The sequence below is a fragment of the Nannospalax galili genome, unplaced genomic scaffold (genome assembly GCF_000622305.1).
Source record: "Nannospalax galili isolate Female #2095 unplaced genomic scaffold, S.galili_v1.0 scaffold341, whole genome shotgun sequence".
Taxonomy (NCBI): Eukaryota; Metazoa; Chordata; class Mammalia; order Rodentia; family Spalacidae; genus Nannospalax; species Nannospalax galili.
This window is the reverse complement of record NW_008346082.1, coordinates 2030252-2048673: the sequence shown is the minus strand read 5'-3', so window position 1 is coordinate 2048673 and position 18422 is coordinate 2030252. Positions and strand designations below refer to the sequence as shown.

Sequence of the window (18422 nt, the reverse complement as noted above, 5' to 3'; positions counted from 1 at the left end):
GCCAGTGGTCTTAACCACTGAGCCATCTCTCCAGCCCCTTGTCATCTTGAACACCTACTATGTGCAGAGACAGTCCAGCCATGGAGGTGGAGGGTGGGGTTCAATGTGCTATTCTGTGATACTGATTATCTCCTTGGCCCTGCTGCATCTTTTTCTCTGCGCGCGTGCGTGCGTGTGTGTGTGTGTGTGCGTGTGTGTGTGTGTGTGTGTGTGTGTGTGTGTGTATGTGTATGTGTATGTATGTTTGTTGAGACAGAATCTTGCTATGTGGCCCCGGCTGGCCTGGTAATCACTCTATAGCCTTGAACTCAAAGCAACTCCTCCTGTCTTAGCTATCCAAATGCTGGACATCCTGCTTCAGCCTTGCCTCCCAAGTGCTGAGATTATAGTCTTGCCACCAAGACTGGCTGTCTTTAAGAATAAATACCTCAGGGGCTGGAGAGATGGCTCAGTGCTTAAGAACACTGAATGTTCTTGCAGAAGACCTGGGTTCAAATCCCAGCACCCACATGGCAGCTAACAACTGTCTGTAACTCCAGTTCCAGAGGATCTAACAACCTCTTCTGTCCTCCACGGGCATTGCATGACACAACACGGGTACACTTATCTACATGCAGGCAATACACACATACACATAAAAAATAAAAATAGCCAAGCATGGTGGCGCACGCCTTTCATCCCAGCACTTGGGAGGCAGAGGCAGGCAGATCTTTGTGAGTTCAAGGGCAGCCTGGTCTACAATAGTGAGTTCCAGAACAGCTGGGGCTACAGGAAGACCCTGTCTCAAAAAGACCAAAAAGAAAAAAAATAATAATAATAATAAAAGAAAAACAAGAATAAATACCTCAAAACCATACTGCAACCATACCTCAAAAACACAACACAACAAAACTAAAAAATGGGGCCTGCTAAAATTGCTCAACGTGTAAAGGCATTTGCTGCCAAGTTTGATGAACTGAGTTCTATCCCTGGACCCATATGACAGAAGAATTGACTCCTGCAAGTTGTCCTGACTTCCACATGTCACTCATGGTATTGCATGTGCCCCCTCCCCAGAAACACATACAAAAATAGATAAATAATGCCGGGCATGGCAGCGCACACCTTTAATCCAGCACTTGGTAGGCAGAGGCAGGCAGATCTTTGTGAGTTTGAGGCCAGCCTGGTCTACATAGTGAGTTCCAGGACAGCTGGGGCTACAAAGAGACTCTGTCTCAAAAAAGACAAAAAAAAGATAAATAATAAATGAAATAAGAAAACAATAACAACAAAATCCAAATACTTAAGTGTCTGTGTCAGATGGCATGCTTTTTTGATACAGAGATGAATAAGGATCAGTTGCAGCCTACTAGATGATAATGTCTTTCCTGGCTAGAATAAGACAGGAACTAGTTCTGTGGGATTGCAATTCTATGTCGAGAGTGGAGAGATTTGGGTACAGAACTCATTAAGATACTTAGCTGCTGCCTGCCTTCTAGCTCAGGACCATGCCCACAGTAGATAACTAGTATGAATTTGTGAGTTGGCTTGAGTCTGGGATACAGCTTCTGTATACAGCAGGTGTATGTTTCAGTGGCTTAGTCTAGGGATCTATATTCCTATAGGTCAGGGTGGGGCTATGAAGTGTTTATGTGGGTGAAATGCTTTGAAGGTGAGCTTTCTGCCTATTTGTCTACTCACAGCTGTGCTATTAAAGGTGTCAACATCATCTCCTGGGTTTCTAGGTCAGCAATCTTGTCCTTAAATTGAATGGTGGAGGAAGGGAAGCTAGAACTAGGTATATGTCATCATTTGAGGAGGAAAGATGCTTTAATTAGGATATTTTTTTCCTTGGGTGGAGTTCTAATTCTAGTGGTAATACAATTGGCCTCATGACCTAGACAGGGTTTGGGGTCAGAGAATGATGCTTTTAAAAAAAAAGAAGCTGGGGCTGGAGGGATGGCTCAGCGGTTAAGAGCACTGACTGCTCTTTCAGAGGACCCGGGTTCAATTCCCAGCACCCACATGGCAGCTACGAACCATTGTCCTTAACTCCAGTTCCAGGGGAATCTGAAGCCTGTTTCTGACCTCTGCAGCATTGCACAACACGGGTGTACTCACATACATGCAGGCAATACATTTATACACATAAAAAAATAATAAAAATTTTTAGAAAGTTGTGAGGTCTTATGTAGCCCAAACTGGTCATAATTATGTAGCTAAAGATAACTTTGAAATGACAGAATGATGCTTTGAAGTATTGAGATATCATTTGTGGAAAATAAAAAAGTCGGGCTTAATGGTGGCACATGCCTAGAATTCTGGCACTAGGTACGTAGAGGCAGGAGGATCAAAAGTTGGAGGTCAGGTAGGACTGCATATTGAGTTCCAAGCAGTCTGGGCTATATCACAAGACCAGACTTTGTCTATAGATATATAAATGGCTCATCAAATAGATTGTGTATAGTGACTTCCTTGAAAACAACATAGTACAGAAAGGAGTAGGGGAGGAAGCAGTGTAATTTTACAGTGGAAAGACCTGACATACCACTGTAGCCAGGTGATCAAGGTCAACATCAACAATGCTAGTCATGTTGCTCTATAATGTGCCCTTGGTATGATGTGATGGAAATGGCATTTACCTCAGTAATTGTTCCCTTTAGAAAAAAAACAAAACCAAAAAGTCTTACTTAGAAAAATATCACAAATTTCAGCCAGGTGTGGTGGTGCACACCTTTAATCCCAGCACTCGGGCGGCAGAGGCAGGCAGATTTCTGTGAGTTCAAGGCTGGGCTGGCCTACATAGTGAGTTCTAGGACAGCTGGGGCTACAGGGAGACCATCTAAAAAAAAACAAAAAAAAAATCACAAATCTCAATTGAGGGACTGTCTACGAAATATTTTACCTTGCTAGGTGTGGTGGCCCATTGCTGTAATCCTAGCACTCTGGAGGCTGAGGCTAGCTGGTTTGAAGCCAGCCTGGAGTACCTAGAAAGACCTTGTCCCCCCAAAAAACAGGAAAAGAGGACCAGTGAGATGACTTAGCAGGTAAAGGAACTTGCTGTCAAACCTGACCTGAGTGCCTCCATGGAACCCACATGGTGGATTTGAGGGAGAATCTACTCTCTGCAAGTTGTCTTCTGACCTTCAAGTGCTCACTGCAGCAGAATCCCGTGTGTGTTCATGCACATATACACAAATGAATACATGTAAAATAATAAGATTAAATAAAAGATGAAATATTGTTTGAAAAAATTAAAAAGGCTTGGGGCTATAGCTCAGAGGTAGAGTACTTCCCTAGCCTGGAGACCCTGGGTTCAGTCTTGGAACCACCAAAAGAAACAACTAAAAAAGCAAAAGATGAATGAATATTCTTCAGAGCTGTCAAAATCATCTAAAAGAAGACAATTCTAAAATTTTGCATGAATGGGATGCTGAAATAGAAAAGTAACTTTTTTTGTTTGTTTGTTTGTTTTGAAACAGGGTCTCCCAGTAGCCCCAGCTAGGCCTGGAATTCACTATGTAGACCAGGCTGGCCTTGAACTCACAGAGATTTGCCTGCCTCTGCCTCCCAAGTGCTGGGCCTAAAGGTGTGCACCACCACTCCTGGCCTAAAAATAACATTTTCAACATATATGGTGGCCTATGCTCAGCAAGTTTCAGGCCAGCGGGGGCTAGAGAGAGACCCTGTCTCAAAACAAGAAAAGAAAAAACAAAACAAAACCCCCAAAATCAAAAACTGAAAAAAGAAAAATGACATTAGGTGAAAGTAAAGGAAATATGAAGAAAGCCTGAACTTGTCAATGGTCGTGTATCAATATTGACATATAACTTTTTGGGTTTTCCTTTTTAAATTTTTTTGGGAAGGGGAGCATGAGAAAGGATCTTCCAGTAATCCCCGCTGACCTGGAACTTGCTATGTAGATCAGGCTGGCTTCGATCTCACAGAGATCTGCTTGCCCCTATGTGCTGGGATGAAAGGCGTGCCACCAGGCCAGGCCCTTTTTAAAAAAAAAAATTTGTTTTTGGTCTTTTTGAGACAGGGTCTCCCTGTAGCCCCAGCTGGCTTGGAACACACTATGTAGACCAGGCTGGCCTTGAACTCACAGAGGTCTGCCTGCCTCTTCTGCCTTAGGAGTGCTGCGATTAGAGGTGTGCACCACCATGCCCAGCCTTTTTAAAATTTCTAGACTTTTTATTTATCTATTATTTTGGTCTTTTTGAGACAGGGTTTCCTTGTAGCCCCACCTGGCCTGGAACTTGCTATGTAGACCAGGCTGGCCTCGAACTCACAGAGATCTGCCTGCATGTATGTATGTGCACTACATTCATGCAATGCCCAAGGAGACAGAAGAGGGTGTTGGGTCCCCTGGAACTGGAGTTACCATTGAGGTATCTCTCCAGCCCTTTTTTTTTTTTTTTTTTTTTTTTTTTTTTTTTTTTTTTTGGTGACAGGCATGTAGTCCAGACTGGCATGCTTGCTTTGTAGCCAGTATTGTCCTTGAGCCCCTGACTCTCTTGCCTCCATTTCCAGAGAGTTGGGATTATAGGTATGTTGTAGCACCACTTTTTGTCTTTTTGAGACAGGGTTTCTTAGAAGTCAGGCTGACATCAAAGTCAAAGTGATCCTCCTACCTTCAGCCTCCAGAGTGTTGGGATTACAAACAAGTGCCACCATGCTGAGCTCTCAATGTTGATTTATACATTGCAACAGATATCTTGCACTAATATAAGATGATATTAATAGGGAAACTGGGTACCAGGTACATGAGAACTTTAATATCTTCTCAGTTTTTCTGTAAATTTAAAACTGTTGTAAAAATAAAGCATTATGCTGGGTGTGGTGGCGTGCACCTTTAATCTTAGCACTCTGGAGGTAAAGGCAGACAGATCTCTGAGTTCCAAGCCAGCTGGGGCTACAGGGCGACCCTGTCTCAAAAAAACCAAAAAAAAAAAAATAAATAAATAAATAAAAAAAATTAAAAAATAAAAAAGAAGGGTGGAGAGAGCCGGGTTTGGTGGCACACACCTTTAGTCCCAGCACTTAGGAGGCAGAGGCAGGTAGATCTCTGTGAGATCTAGGCCAGCTTGGTCCACACAGCAAGTTCCAGATATGGTTACAGAGAGACCCTGTTTCAAAAACCAAAGGAACAACATATAAACCAACCAATGATGGGACTGGAGAGATGGCTCAGTCATTAAGAGCACTGGAGGCTCTTGCAGAGGAGGTTCAGTTTCTAGCAGAACATGGCAGCTCATAATCACCTGTAGCTCAAGTTCCAGAGGACCCAACACCCTCTTCTGCCTCCTTAGACACTGCATGCATGTGGTACACTTACACACATTCAGGCAAAACACTCCTATATATAAAAATAATAAAAATAGCTGGCTGTGGTGGCATGGGCTGTTTGGTCTACAATTTCAGGCCAGCTGGGGCTACAGGGAGACCCTGTCTCAAAAAGACCAATAAATAAGGGTCTGGAGAGATGACTCAGCAGTTAAGAACACTGTTCTTGCAGAAGATCTGGGTTCAAATCCCAGCACCCACATGGCAGCTAACAACTGTCGTAACTTCAGTTCCAGGGGATTTGACAGCCTCTTCTGTCCTCTGCAGGCATTGCATGACACGGGTGCACTTACCTACATGCAGGCATAACACTCATACACATAAAATAAAAATTAATAAAACATTAAAAAAAAGGCTGGGCGTGGACACCTTTAATCCCAGCACTTGGGAGGCAGAGGCAGGAGGATCTCTGTGGGTTCAAGGCCAGCCTGGTCTACATAGCCTGGTCTACATAATGAGTTCCAGGACAGCTGGGGCTACAGGGAGACCCTGTCTCAAAAAGACCAAAAAAACAAAACAAAACAAAAAAGACCAGGGCCTAGAGAGATGGCTCAGTGGTTAAGAGCACTGACTGCTCTTGCAGAGGACCCGGGTTCGATTCCTAGCACCCACATGCGGCTATGAACTGTCCTTAATGCCATTTCCAGGGCCCTCTTCTGACCTCCGCAGCATTGCACAACACGGGTGCACTCACATACATGCAGGCAATACACTCATACACATAAAATAAAAATAAAATATTAAAAGACCAATAAATAAATAAATAAATATTTTTTAAAAGAATGGTGGAGGATTAGAGAGCTGACTCAGTGGTTAAGAGCACTGGTTGGTCTTCTAGAGGACCCGGGCTTGGTTCCCAGAATCTACATGGGGCTAAGTCTGTGACTCCAGTTCCAAAGAATCCAAGGCCCTTTTCTGAATTCCACAGGCATTGTACACGCTGGTGCATTTACATACAGGCAGGCAAGACACTCATACACATTAAAAAAATAATTTCAAAAAATTTTAAAAAGGGTGGTATCCAGAATACAATCATGCTTTTTTTTTTGGTCTTTTTGAGACAGGGTCTCCCTGCAGCCCCAGCTGGCCTGGAACTCACTATGTAGACCAGGCTGGCCTTGAACTCACAGAGATCCACCTGCCTCCACCTCCCAAGTGCTGGGACTACAGGCGTGCGCCACCACAATCAGCGAACAATCATGCTTTTTTAAAAAGTTTTTCTTTAAAGTTGCTCTTTATGGATCATTAACCATGTATTCTGAATGCTATACATAGATGATCTCATTTAATCATTACAATTCCTGTATTAGATATAATTAACTGGCTTTACAGAGGCTGATGAATCAAAGAGTTGGTATGAAGATCTTTCTGAACCCGACTATTTGTGTGGAACTGTTCACAGTATCCTGGCTTCTCTGGCAAACAGTTCAGGCAGTTATAGGACATGCCTTCCTAAGAGTATTTTAACCCAGGGACTGTGGGGCATGATTATTTAAAAAGTCCCTCAGTTCCAGGTTGAATGAAGCTGAAGGCTCTGTAGGAGGTCAAAGTTCAATCACAATAATGTTTTTTTGACGCAGGGTCTTACTATATAGCTCCGACTGGCATGGAGCTAGTTTTATAGACCAGGCTGGTCTCCCGTAAAGTGCTCCTCCTGCTCCTGTCCCCCTACCCTCATTTCAGTAGAGCCGGGCCAACGAGTATTTTACAAACAGGTAAACTAAGGTATCTTCCCCAAATCACACGAAGGACCAATTTTATTATTTTTTTACTCTCCTCATAACTTCTTGGTAAAGCAGCAAAGTGGGAGCTGGCCTGTTTTCCTCCACTTCTCCTTTGGGAAACTGCCTTGCCTAAAGTGGGTGATTTGCCTCGGGGTGGGGGGGGCACACAGGCCAGGGGGCGGGATCTCTCTGCTGGAGAGATGCCCGGAGGCAGCGCTCTGCCCATCCTGTCCAAGTACCTACTAAGCGTAGGACCACAAACTGGGTGTCACTGAGAGAGGCCCAGGGCTCCTCCGAGGACGGCTGCGGAGGCCGGGCACACACAGGGGGAGGACGCTGGGAGCTTTGGGACTTGGGGTTCCTTCTGGGACGCGCCTCTGGGACCGCAGTGTCCGGCTGCACAACCGTTACTCGGGGGCCAAAGCGATCCACCGCTACCAGGCTCTTTAAGGCTTCGGGGGACACGGGCGGGCGTCACAAAACGCCGCCGCAGCTGGGTAGAAGCAGCCGAGAAGAGCTGCCGGAGGAGGAGCGGGAGGAGGGCCGCGCGCAGGCGCGTTGAGCCGCTGGGCCGAGAGCCGCCCCCCTCCCGGCGCGCGGCCCTCCTTCCTTGCCCTCCCTCCTTCTCGGCTCTGTTGCTCCCGCGGCGCGCGGCGCTCTAGCTCTTGCTCTCCTCGGCCACCCCTCCCCCGGCGCAGCCGCCGCCGCCGCCGCCGCCGCCGCCGCTGCTGTCCAGAGACCCCAGCGCTCGGCGCTCCCTCCCGCGCGCGCCCCTCGGCCCCCGAGGAGAACCAGAGGGCTAGCGAGCGCGGCGCTCCCGGGGCCCCCTCTTCACCACCGCCTGCTCTCCGCCGCCTTCCTCCGTTTCCACCCCCCCCTCACGTAGAGGCCCCCTCCGGGGGGGGGAGGCCCGGGGCCGGGAGCGAATTCCCCCAACTCCCTCAGGCCCGCCGCCACCCGGTCCGACTGTGAGGGGGCCCGGTAGGGCCCATTTCGAGTGTGAGGAGGACCCCGGGCGGGCCCGCGGGCCGTCTGGGGCCTCGTCCGGCCCCACCGGGCGTGTGGAGACAGGGGGCCCGGCCCGGCCCGACCCGGCCCGAGGGCGAACGGAGGGGAGGGGCCTGGTCCGGCCCGGCCGGTGCGCGAGGACTGGGGCCCCGGCCCGGCTCGGCCGCCGCCGCGATGGCCCAGCAGCAGATGACCAGCTCGCAGAAGGCCCTGATGCTCGAGCTCAAATCCCTGCAGGAGGAACCAGTGGAAGGCTTCCGGATCACCCTGGTGGATGAGTCCGACCTCTACAACTGGGAGGTGGCCATCTTCGGACCCCCCAATACTCTCTACGAAGGCGGCTACTTCAAGGTACCCCCACCCCTTCCCGGGCCCGGCTTCCAGGCCTCGGCCTCGGCCCTCCGCCGCTGGGTCGGTGTGCGGGCTGGGAGCGTGAGCACGGGTGCGCGGAGGGGGCTGCTCACCCCAGCCCCCTCCCCCTCCCGGAGACAGGAAGGCCTGGCTCACCCAGTGCCTTTTCTTTGTCATGGGGCGGGGGCGGGAGGCCTGGCTGCACCGGGAAATGGGAAAGCCTCCGGCTGGGGTAGTGGCTACCGGGGAAGGAGAGCTGCCTTTGTTTTGTTTCTCCTGCTGAGGGTGTGTGGAAATGGAGATGGTCTGGCGTTCCTTTCTCGACATCCCGTCAGAGCCTTCTCTGCGCAGGCTGGAATTGCCCCAGAGGGCAGGGTGACCTGCACAGTAATTACTGGATTGGACTTTTCTTTTTTGGGCTGGGGGTGGGGGAGGGACATTAGCCTGTCATTCCCGCCGTTGTCAGGGCTCTTAACATTTTGAGGATTTGTTGGTCTTCTTGGATAGTGGTAGTTCCAACTTTTGATTCCACTGGGTGGTAATAAGGAAGGATGCCGGGGGTGGGGGGGTGGCTAAGAAAGGGGTAGGGGAGATGTGCTGCACTGTCTTGGCTTTATACTAAAGCTCAAGAGGACTTTAGCCCCTCTGTGCCCTCATTCTTCATATACCTCGTCTCTGCTCCTTTCAAAATGCCCTTTGTCCTCACCTACCAAGTTTACTAGCATATTTTCCCTACATGTACAAACGCCCACAGAGTGGATCATGTCAGGCATGGAGATTGATAGTTTCCCACTTTAGAGAGACAGAATTGAAAGCTTTTGCTCAAGTGGTTAACTCCACAAATGGGGTCCTCTGACAAATGAGAAGTATCGGAGGTGAGAGGGTTTCTCTCTGTCGAATAGCTCTAAGGAGCCAGCCTTGATAGACAATTGTTTCTTTTGTTTTCATGAATTATTTTGGAGCCCAGTGTTTTTGTTTTTAACTCTAAGGTAAATAACTTGGAGATACTGAGTTTTTTTTTCTTTTGATTTGACTTAAGCATTTTTTTTTTTTTTTTTTTAAGAGTGCGGAATCCCAGAGTAAAGATTAAGATGTTTACTGTGGGGGCAGACACAGAGGAAATGAGTGTTTAGGAATCCATTTAATTTTTTAAATTTACAAAATCAAGTAAAATAGGCCAGTGAGTCAATTTTAGTTTGTTTTGAAGGGAGGGGTTATCTTGGCACACGTCTTAAATGAGTTTCTTAGTCATGTAGTTGTGATGTGTATTTTTAGGACTACCCAATTACTTAACTCTTGTTTTCTACCCTTCAAAAGGTAAAAGCCTCAGTTTCAGGATTTGAACTGGGTCAACTTAGTAGAAAAGACGATTGATATGGAAATGCTTAATATTCATGCCCCTGATAGTCACTGGATACCTACTAAAAGGGCATTTTAAAAATATTATGTAAAAGTGTGGTATTCTTACTGTTGGCTTCATCTTTTTGTGGTTGGCATACAGTATATTTAGATACAGGTGTTTAGAATTTCTAAGGAAAGGTATGTTATTAGTGATAGACTGGAAAAGGTACTGTGTGCATGTTGGCAATGGTGCATTTATTGTCAAATAAAATGTTCTTTATATACAGTGAAGTTCGAGTGATAACTTTCCTATTAAGACATTTTTTTAGGCAAAATTACTGGTTAGTTTTAAATAATAAAATTTAAGTTCCAAAAAGTATTATTTGGGACAACTGATAACAAGGTAATGAATAGTACTTATTCTCTATTGCAATTTTAAAAAACAAAACTATGTGTTGTTGGCATGGTGGCGCACACCTTTAATCCCAGCACTCGGGGAGGCTGAGGCAGGCAGATCTCTGTGAGTTCAAGGCCAGCCTGGTCTACATAGTGAGTTCCAGGCCAGCTGGGGCTACAGGGAGACCCTGCTTTAAAAAGACCAAAATAAATAAATAAATGAATAAATAAATAAATAAATAAATAAATAAATAAATAAATAAATGAAATAAAAACAATTATGTGAAAGAAAATAGTATGTTGCAAATTGTAATACTTTGACTAATAGTTGATGAGTGTGACACTCTCAGTTTGGAATTTGTAGTATAGAAATAGTCCCTATAGTATGCACTAATTTAAAATAAAGGCTTTGGGCCTGGTGTGGTAGCACACACCTTTAATCCCAGCACTCAGGAGGCAGAGGCAGGCAGATCTCTGAGTTCGAGGCCAGCCTAGTCTCCATGGTGAATCCAGGACAGCTGGGGCTGCAGGGAGACCCTGTAGCCCCCTCAAAAAGACCAAAAAATTAAAATAAATAAATAAATAAAGGCTTTGGGCTAGAGATGTAGCTCAGTGTAGAGTATTTGTCTACTGTACATGAAGCCCTGGTTTTATTCTCTAGCAACACACATACATATAAACACACAGACTCATACATGTGCCAAAATAAAATTTCAGCTTCAGCTCTGTTGAAAAAAGATTGGCTTAGGGATCAAGGCTGTAGCCCAGTGGTAGAAGGCTTGCCTAGCATGCTTAAAGCCCTGAGTTTGCAACATCCCAGCACTGCCAAAAAAACAAAGTGTTTCCTGTATTCCTAGCAATCTGTAGGTAAGCCGAAGCAGGAGGAGCTGTGCAAGTTTGAGACTGGCTAGGGTTACATAGCAAGAAAAAAATAAAGGATTCTTTTGTTTTCCGGTCTTTTTGAGATAGGGTCTCCCTGTAGCCCCAGCTGGCCTGGAACTCCCTATGTAGACCAGGGTGGCTTCCAACTAACAGAGATCCACCCACCTCTGCCTCCCAAGTGCTGGGATTAAAAGCATGCACCACCACACTAGTATGTTTAACTTCAAAAAAAATTAATTTAGTTATTTGGAGGCAGGATCTCACTGTGTAGCCCTGGCTGGTTCTGGAACTTGCCATGTAGACCAGGCTGGCCTTGAACTCCCAGAGATCCACCACTCTTGCCTCCCGAGTGCTGGGATTAAAGATGTGTGCCACCATGCCCAGCCTTCTTCTGTCCTAATTAAAAACATGTTTGTTTGTGTGTGTGTGTGTGTGTGTGTGTGTGTGTGTGTTAGTGCACTGGAGCCACAGCTGTGTGTGGAGCTCAGGACAACTTTTTGGAGTTGGTTTTCTTCTTGGCACCTTCATCTTCCACTGTTATGTAGGGTCTAGGGATTGAATTAGGTTGACAGGTTTGTAGAGCAAGCACTTTACCTGCTGGGCCATTTTGCCGGCCCCTTCCTAGTTTTTGGATGCTGAGGATTGAACCCAGGACCTCTCAAACTCTGTCATTGAAGCTATGTTCTTAGCCTTTGATTCTGATATGTTAAAAATCACACATCTCCTCCCAACTCCACCCCACCCCACCCTTATACTACCCCCTGGCTCACACTTTGGAGTCCTTGTTTCAGTGCCAGCTTGAGTTATGTGAGCCCCTGTTTCAAAAAAAAAACAAAGAGGGCAGAAGAGATAACTCAGGGGTTAAGACCCAACACCCTCTTCTGGCCTCTGTGGGCACTGTAAACACACGGTGCTCTTATATACATGCAAAATACTAAAAACAAAACAAAAAAAATACTAAATAAAGTAAATACTAAAAACAAAATCTGGTTTTTATAGCTTAGGTTTGCATTGTGTAGCTCATGTTGACTTTGAACTCAAGATTATCCTGTAACCTCCCAAGTATTGGGATTATAGGTCTGTGCCACCATGTTCTAGAAAAGTATGAAAAAAAATTTTTTTTTGGCTTTTTGAGACACGGTCTCCCAGTAGCCCCAGCTGTCCTGGAACTTGCTATGTAGACCAGGCTGGCCTTGAACTCACAAAGATGTACCTACTTCTGCCTCCCAAGTGCTGGGATCAAAGGTGTGCACCACCATGCCTGGCAAAAAAAAATTTTTTTTGAGACAGGGTTTCATTTATGCCAGGTTGGTTGTGAACTTTATTTTTAATTAATTAATTAATTAATTAATTTAGTCTTTTTTGAGACAGGATCTCCCTGTAGCCCCAGCTATCCTGAAACTCACTAGGTAGACCAGGCTGCCTCGGCCTCCCAAGTGCCGAGGAGTGCCGAGATTAAAGGTGTGTGCCACCACATCCAGCATGGCTGTGAGCTTTATAGGTAGCCAAAGATGACCTTGAAATTCTGATCCTGCTGCCTCAACCTCCCAAGTGCTGGGATTACAGGCTTGTGCTCCCACGCCAGGTTTATGTCATGCTGGAGCTTGAACCCAGGCTATGATGTATGCCAGGCAAAAACTCTACCCACTGATGTACATCCTCAACCTGAAGTGTGAAAAGCTTTTTTTTTTTTTTTTTTTTTGAGACAGGGTCTCACTCTGTATCTCTGACTGGCCTTGAACTCAAGATTCATTTTTATTTTTATGTGTATATGTGTGTATGTGTATATTGTGTGGGGGGTGTGCTCAGAGGCCAGGGTGTCAGATCCCCTGGAACTAGAAGTAGAGGTGGTTGTGAGCCACCTGACTAGTTGCTGGGAATTGAACTTGGGTCGTCTTGAAGAGCAGTAAGTGCTCTTAACCCCTGAGCCATCTCTTCAGTTCTTTTTCTTTTTTTTTCTCTTTTTGAGACAGGGTCTCCCTGTAGTCCCAGCTGACTTGAACTCACTATGTAGACCAGGCTGGCCTTGAACTCACAGAGATCCACCTGCCTCTGCCTCCTGAGTTCTGGGACTAAAGGCGTGCACCACCACACCCAGCAGGTCTTTTTTTTTTTTTTTTTTTTAATCTTATGTTTAGTGTGTGTGTGTGTGTGTGTGTGTGTGTGTGTGTGTGTGTACACAGGTGCCACTGTGCATACTCAGGTTGTCAGACTTGGCAGCAGGTTCTTTTGCTGAGCCATCTTGTTGACCCAAGTATGAACATTTTTTTCCCCTTTTGGTCTCCCTGTAGCCCCAGCTGGCCTGGAACTCACTCTGTAAACCAGATTGACCTTGATCTCACAGAGATCTGTCTGCCTTCGCCTCAGAAGTACTAGGATTAAAGGCATGTGCAGCAGGCCTGTCTTTTTTCTTTAATTTCATTGCTTTTGTCTTAAAACAAGTCTTTGAGTGTCTTCCTCTACAGTTGCAGTTAGAAGTTGGCACAGGGGCCAACAGGATGGCTCAGTTGGTAAGGGTGCTTGCTGCCAAGCCTAATAACCTGTGTATGATAGGTGAAATACTCTACCACTGAGTTATAACTCTAGCTTAAGTTACTCTTTCATTGGTAAATTGTGGAGTATGTTCTGTTAAGAGAGGTCACTTGAAAACATAGTAAGTGGTAAACTGGAAAAGAAATTATGTGGGGATGTACAAGTGCTATTTTAAGGGAACCAGTTATTTCTAGCTTCAAAAAATGCTTTCTAGGGCAGCTCAACTTCAAGTCCCCCTCCCTTGGTGTTGCAGGAAGCTGCTTTTCTATCTCAAAAATCTTTGTTCTTCTCAAAAGGATGTTTTCTAGCTGGGGGTATAGTTCAATGGTAGAGGGCTTGCCTAGCATGTTAGAGGCCTCAGATTTAGTCCCTACTACTGGAAGGAATAAGAAAAAGGAATTTTTTTTTTTTCTAGGCATTATGGCTCACACCTGCAGTCTCAGCACTCGGGGGTCTAAGGCAGGAGGATTGCCATGAGTTTTAAATTATTGAGGCCAGCTTGTGCTACAGAATGAAACCTTGTCTCTCTTAAAAAGAATTTTCTATTGTGACCAAAGCTAGCTAGTAATTTGTAAATGGTGTATGTACAAACTTTTTTAACAAAGTTTTAAAAATTTTATTTTTATTTTATGTATATGAAATACATATATGTATGTATGTAAGGTCACCTGTGTCCTGCAATGCCCAAAAAGGTCAGAAGAGGGCATTGGATGCCTTGGAACTGGAGTTATGAATGGTTGTTTACTGCCATATAGGTGGTGGGAATCAAACCCGGGTCCTCTGCAAGTGCAGTTGGTACTCTTAACCTTTGAGCCATCTTGCCAGCCCCATAAACTCTTAAGGTTATGAGTTCTTGTGCTCTGTTTATTTTTAGTATTTTTATTACATTTTATTTATTCATTTGTGTTTGTGTATGTTTTTTTTTGCGGGTGCCCTGAGGTCAGGAGAGCTTGCTGGAGTCAGTTCTCTCCTTCTACCATATGAGCCTGGGGATCAAACTTAGGTCATCCAGCTTGATGGCAAGTGCCTTAACCATTTTGCTTTTTACAGACAGGATTTCCTGTAGTCCATGCTAGAATTGAAGGCTGTGTAGCCAGGATGACATAGAACCTCTAATCCAGCTGGGTGTGGTGGCCCACGCCTTTAGTTCCAGCACTTGGGAGGCAGAGGCAGGGGGCTCTCTGTGAGTTCAAGTCCTGCCTGGTCTACATAGTGAGTTCCAGGACAGCTGGGGCTACAGGGAGACCCTGTCTCAAAAAGACCAAAAAAAAAAAAAAAAAAAAAAAAAAAAGGGACTGGCATGGCAGCACATACCTTTTTAATCCCAGCACTTGGGAGGCAAAGGCAGACCTGCCTGGTCTACATAGCAGCCAGTGCTCTTAACCGCTGAGCCATCTCTCCAGCCCTATTAATTTAATTTAATTAATTTATTTTTTGGTCTTTTTATTTGAGACAGGGTCTCCCTGTAGCCCCAGCTGGCCTGGAACTCACTATGTAGAGCAGGCTGGCCTTGAACTCAGAGATCCGCCTGCCTCTGCCTCTGCCTCCCAAGTGCTGGGACTCTTTATTTTTTGGTCTTATTGAGATAGAGTCTCCCTGTGGCCCTGGCTGGCCTAGAACTCTTTACTTCGACCAGGGCCTGGAGCTCAACAGAGATCCACTTGCCTCTGCCTTCCAAGTGCTAGGATTAAAGGCATGCACCACCATGCCTGGCTCATTTTATTTTATTTTATTTTTTATTTTATTTTATGTGTATGGATGTATTACCTGCATGTAGGTAAGTGCACCCATGTCGTGCAGTGCCCTTGGAGGACAGAAGAGGCCATCGGATCCCCTGGACCTGGAGTTATGGACAGTTGTTAGCTGCCATATGGGTGCTGGGATTCGAACCTGGGTCTTCTGCAAGATCCATGTTCTTAACCACTGAGCCATCTCTCCAGCCCCTGGCTCATTTTATTTTTTAAAAAAGATTCATTTTTATTTTATGCATATGAGTGTATTGCCTGCATGTATTTAAGTGCACCTGTGTCATGCAGTGCCCATGGAGGTTAGAAGAGGGCATCGGATTCCCTGGAACTGGAGCTGTGTTAGCCGCCATGTGGGTGCTGGGAGTCCAACCTGGGTCCTCTGCAAGAGCAGTCAGTGCTCTTAATTGCTGAGCCGTTTCTCCAGCCCCTATTTTTATTTATTGTTTTATTTATTGTTTTATTATCTGTATGAGTGAATTGCTTGCATGTGTGTAAGTGTACCCATATTCTGCAGTACGCACAGACAGCATGTGTCAGATCTCGGGGAACTGCAGTTATGGATGGTTGTTACCTGCCATGTGGGCCCTGGGAATCATACCCGTGTCCTCTGCAAGAGCAGTTAGTGCTCTTAACTGCTGAGCCATCTCTTATTTTGAGACAGGGTCTCACTGTGTAGCCCTGGCTGGTCTGGCACTCACTGTGTAGAACAGAACAGGCTGATCTCGAACTGATAGAAATCTGCCTGCCTCTGCCTCTGCCTCTGCCTCCTCAGCGTTGGGATTAAAGACAGTGCCACAACACTTGGCTTGTGCTGCACTTTTTAATTGCTATGTAGTGTATATGCCATGATTTATTTGTATTGCCTATATTGTTGAACTTAAAAAAACAATAATGCCGGGCGTGGTGGCGCACGCCTGTAGTCCCAGCACTTGGGAGGCAGAGGCAGGTGGATATCTGGGAGTTCAAGGCCAGCCTGGTCTACATAGTGAGTTCCAGGCCAGCTGGGGCTACAGGGAGACCCTGTCTCAAAAAGACCAAAAAAAGCAATAATATAAAAGATCTTACAGGGAAATTTATCCTGAGAATGTGTCCTTTGTAATGAAAATTTTAATTTAGAACTATAGACCAATGCAGGGGCTCTCATGCCCTCGTCTGACCTCTGGGCTTTACACAACAGAGGTGTATTTACACTTGCAGGAAATACACTCAAACACAAAAAATAATAATAAAAGCCAGGTATGGTGGTGCATGCCTTTAATCCCAGGACTTGGGAGGCAGAGGCAGGTGGATCTCTGTGAGTTCCAGACCAGCCTGGTCTCCATAGTGAGTTCTAGGTATGCTGGGGCTACAGGGAGACCCTGTCTCAAAAAGACTAAAAAATAAAACAAATTAAATGAATAAATAATAATAAAATATTAATATTTAAAAAAATAAAATACTACCTCTTTCTCTGTCTCTCTTGATCTAAACAACACAAGAGTTCAAGGCCAGCCAGGCCTACATAGTAAGACCCTATCTCAAAAAAGAAAAAAGTTTCTGGACTTAAGCTCTCATTTAATAAAATTAGTATCTTTTAGGGGAGAACATGACTGAGAATCTACACGTTCCTAATTTTTATCTTATTTATTGTATGTTTATGTGTGTGTATGATGTGTTTTGTGGACAAACCTGAGGTTGTAAAACCTGTTACTGAGGACAACTTTAGGAATTGGTTCTCTCCCTGCACTGCACCATGGATTCATGGGCTCAGACTCAGGTCATTTGGCTTGTGTGGCAAGTGCTTTTGCTTGGTAAGCCATCTTGCCTGTCTGAAAGTTGTGGGAGAAAAAGTGACAGGTTTTTTTTTTTTTTTTTGTCTCTTTGAGACAGGGTCTCCCAGTAGTCCCAGCTGGCCTGGAACTCACTATGTAGACAAGGCTGGCCTCAAACTCACAGAGATCCACCTTCCGCTGCCTCCCAAGTGCTGGGATTAAAGGCTAAAGACATGTCACATTGCTTTTTTTTTTTGAGACTGAGACTTGGTCTCACTGTAATCCAGGTTTGGAACTTGCTGTTTAGGTCATGATAACCTTGAACTCTTGATCCTGCCTCAGACTCTGGACATGTGCCATTGTGCCTAGTCTACATGTGATTCTAATATGAAGTTATGTGTTTACTGTTATTGTATGTTTTGCTTTATTTTATGAGTAGAATGCCTTTATGTTCCAAAGGTATATAACTAAATTTTGTTTTTGAATCTAGAGAAAGATTACGACAGGGGTAATTTTTTTTTTGGGGGGGGGGGGCAGGGACTCCCTGTAGCCCCAGCTAGCCTGGATCTCACAGAGATCAACCAGCCTCTGCCTTCCAAGTGCTGGGATTAAAGGCGTGTGTCCCCATGCCTGGCATTTTTATTTTATTATTTTGTGTATGAGTATATTACCTGCATATATATAAATACATTGTCATACAGTGCCTGTGGAGGCCAGAAGAGGGTGTCTGATCCCCTGGAACTGGAATTACAGATAGTTGTTAGTCACCATGTATGCTGGGAACTAACTGAATCTGGGTCCTCTGTTCTTAACTGCTGAGCCATCTCTCTAGCCCCTTTTTTTTTCTTTTGAGATACTGTCTCTGTGTAGACTAGGCTGGCCTTGAACTTGAGGTTATCCCCCCCCCAACCCCCGTGCTGGTATTATAGGTGTTCTACCATCACTATGTCTCCAGTTGATAAATTCCTTATTAGCCAGAAAAAAATAACTTTTTCTTGTACTTTGCAGTATCCCCATCCTACAGTGAAACACATAAGCCTGTTAAACATTAACCATTTTTTTTTTTTTAAGTTTTTTTGCTTTTTAAATCTAGTTTGAGTACACTGCAGGGGAGCAGGAGATTAGGCAGTCAGCAGAAGCCTTTTGCCTCAGTTTGGAATTTTTATGTTAATACCCTTCAGAATTTATTCCAAGGAATTTTTTGTATGATTTTCTTTTCTTTTCCACCACTACCCCCCCCCCCGGAGTTTTTGTTTGTTTGTTTGGAGTTAGGGTCTTGCTGTGTGGCCTGTGCTAATCATGAACTGCTTTTCATGCTGCCACTTCCAGTGTTCTAGGAATGCAGAAAGGAGACTCTGTGTCCA

At 45.3% G+C, this 18422-nt stretch overlaps 1 protein-coding gene across 1 annotated transcript in view; it reads left to right on the top strand.

Annotated features, from left to right (window-relative positions):
• Positions 1 to 7662: 7662 nt before the first annotated feature.
• Positions 7663 to 18422, top strand: part of Ube2r2 (ubiquitin conjugating enzyme E2 R2) — a 60531-nt gene continuing 49771 nt past the window's right edge. The window contains exon 1 of the mRNA XM_008842470.2: positions 7663 to 8408. Within this exon, the coding sequence (XP_008840692.1) occupies positions 8232 to 8408 (177 nt within the window). The 5' untranslated portion in view covers positions 7663 to 8231. The remainder of the gene's footprint in view (positions 8409 to 18422) is intronic.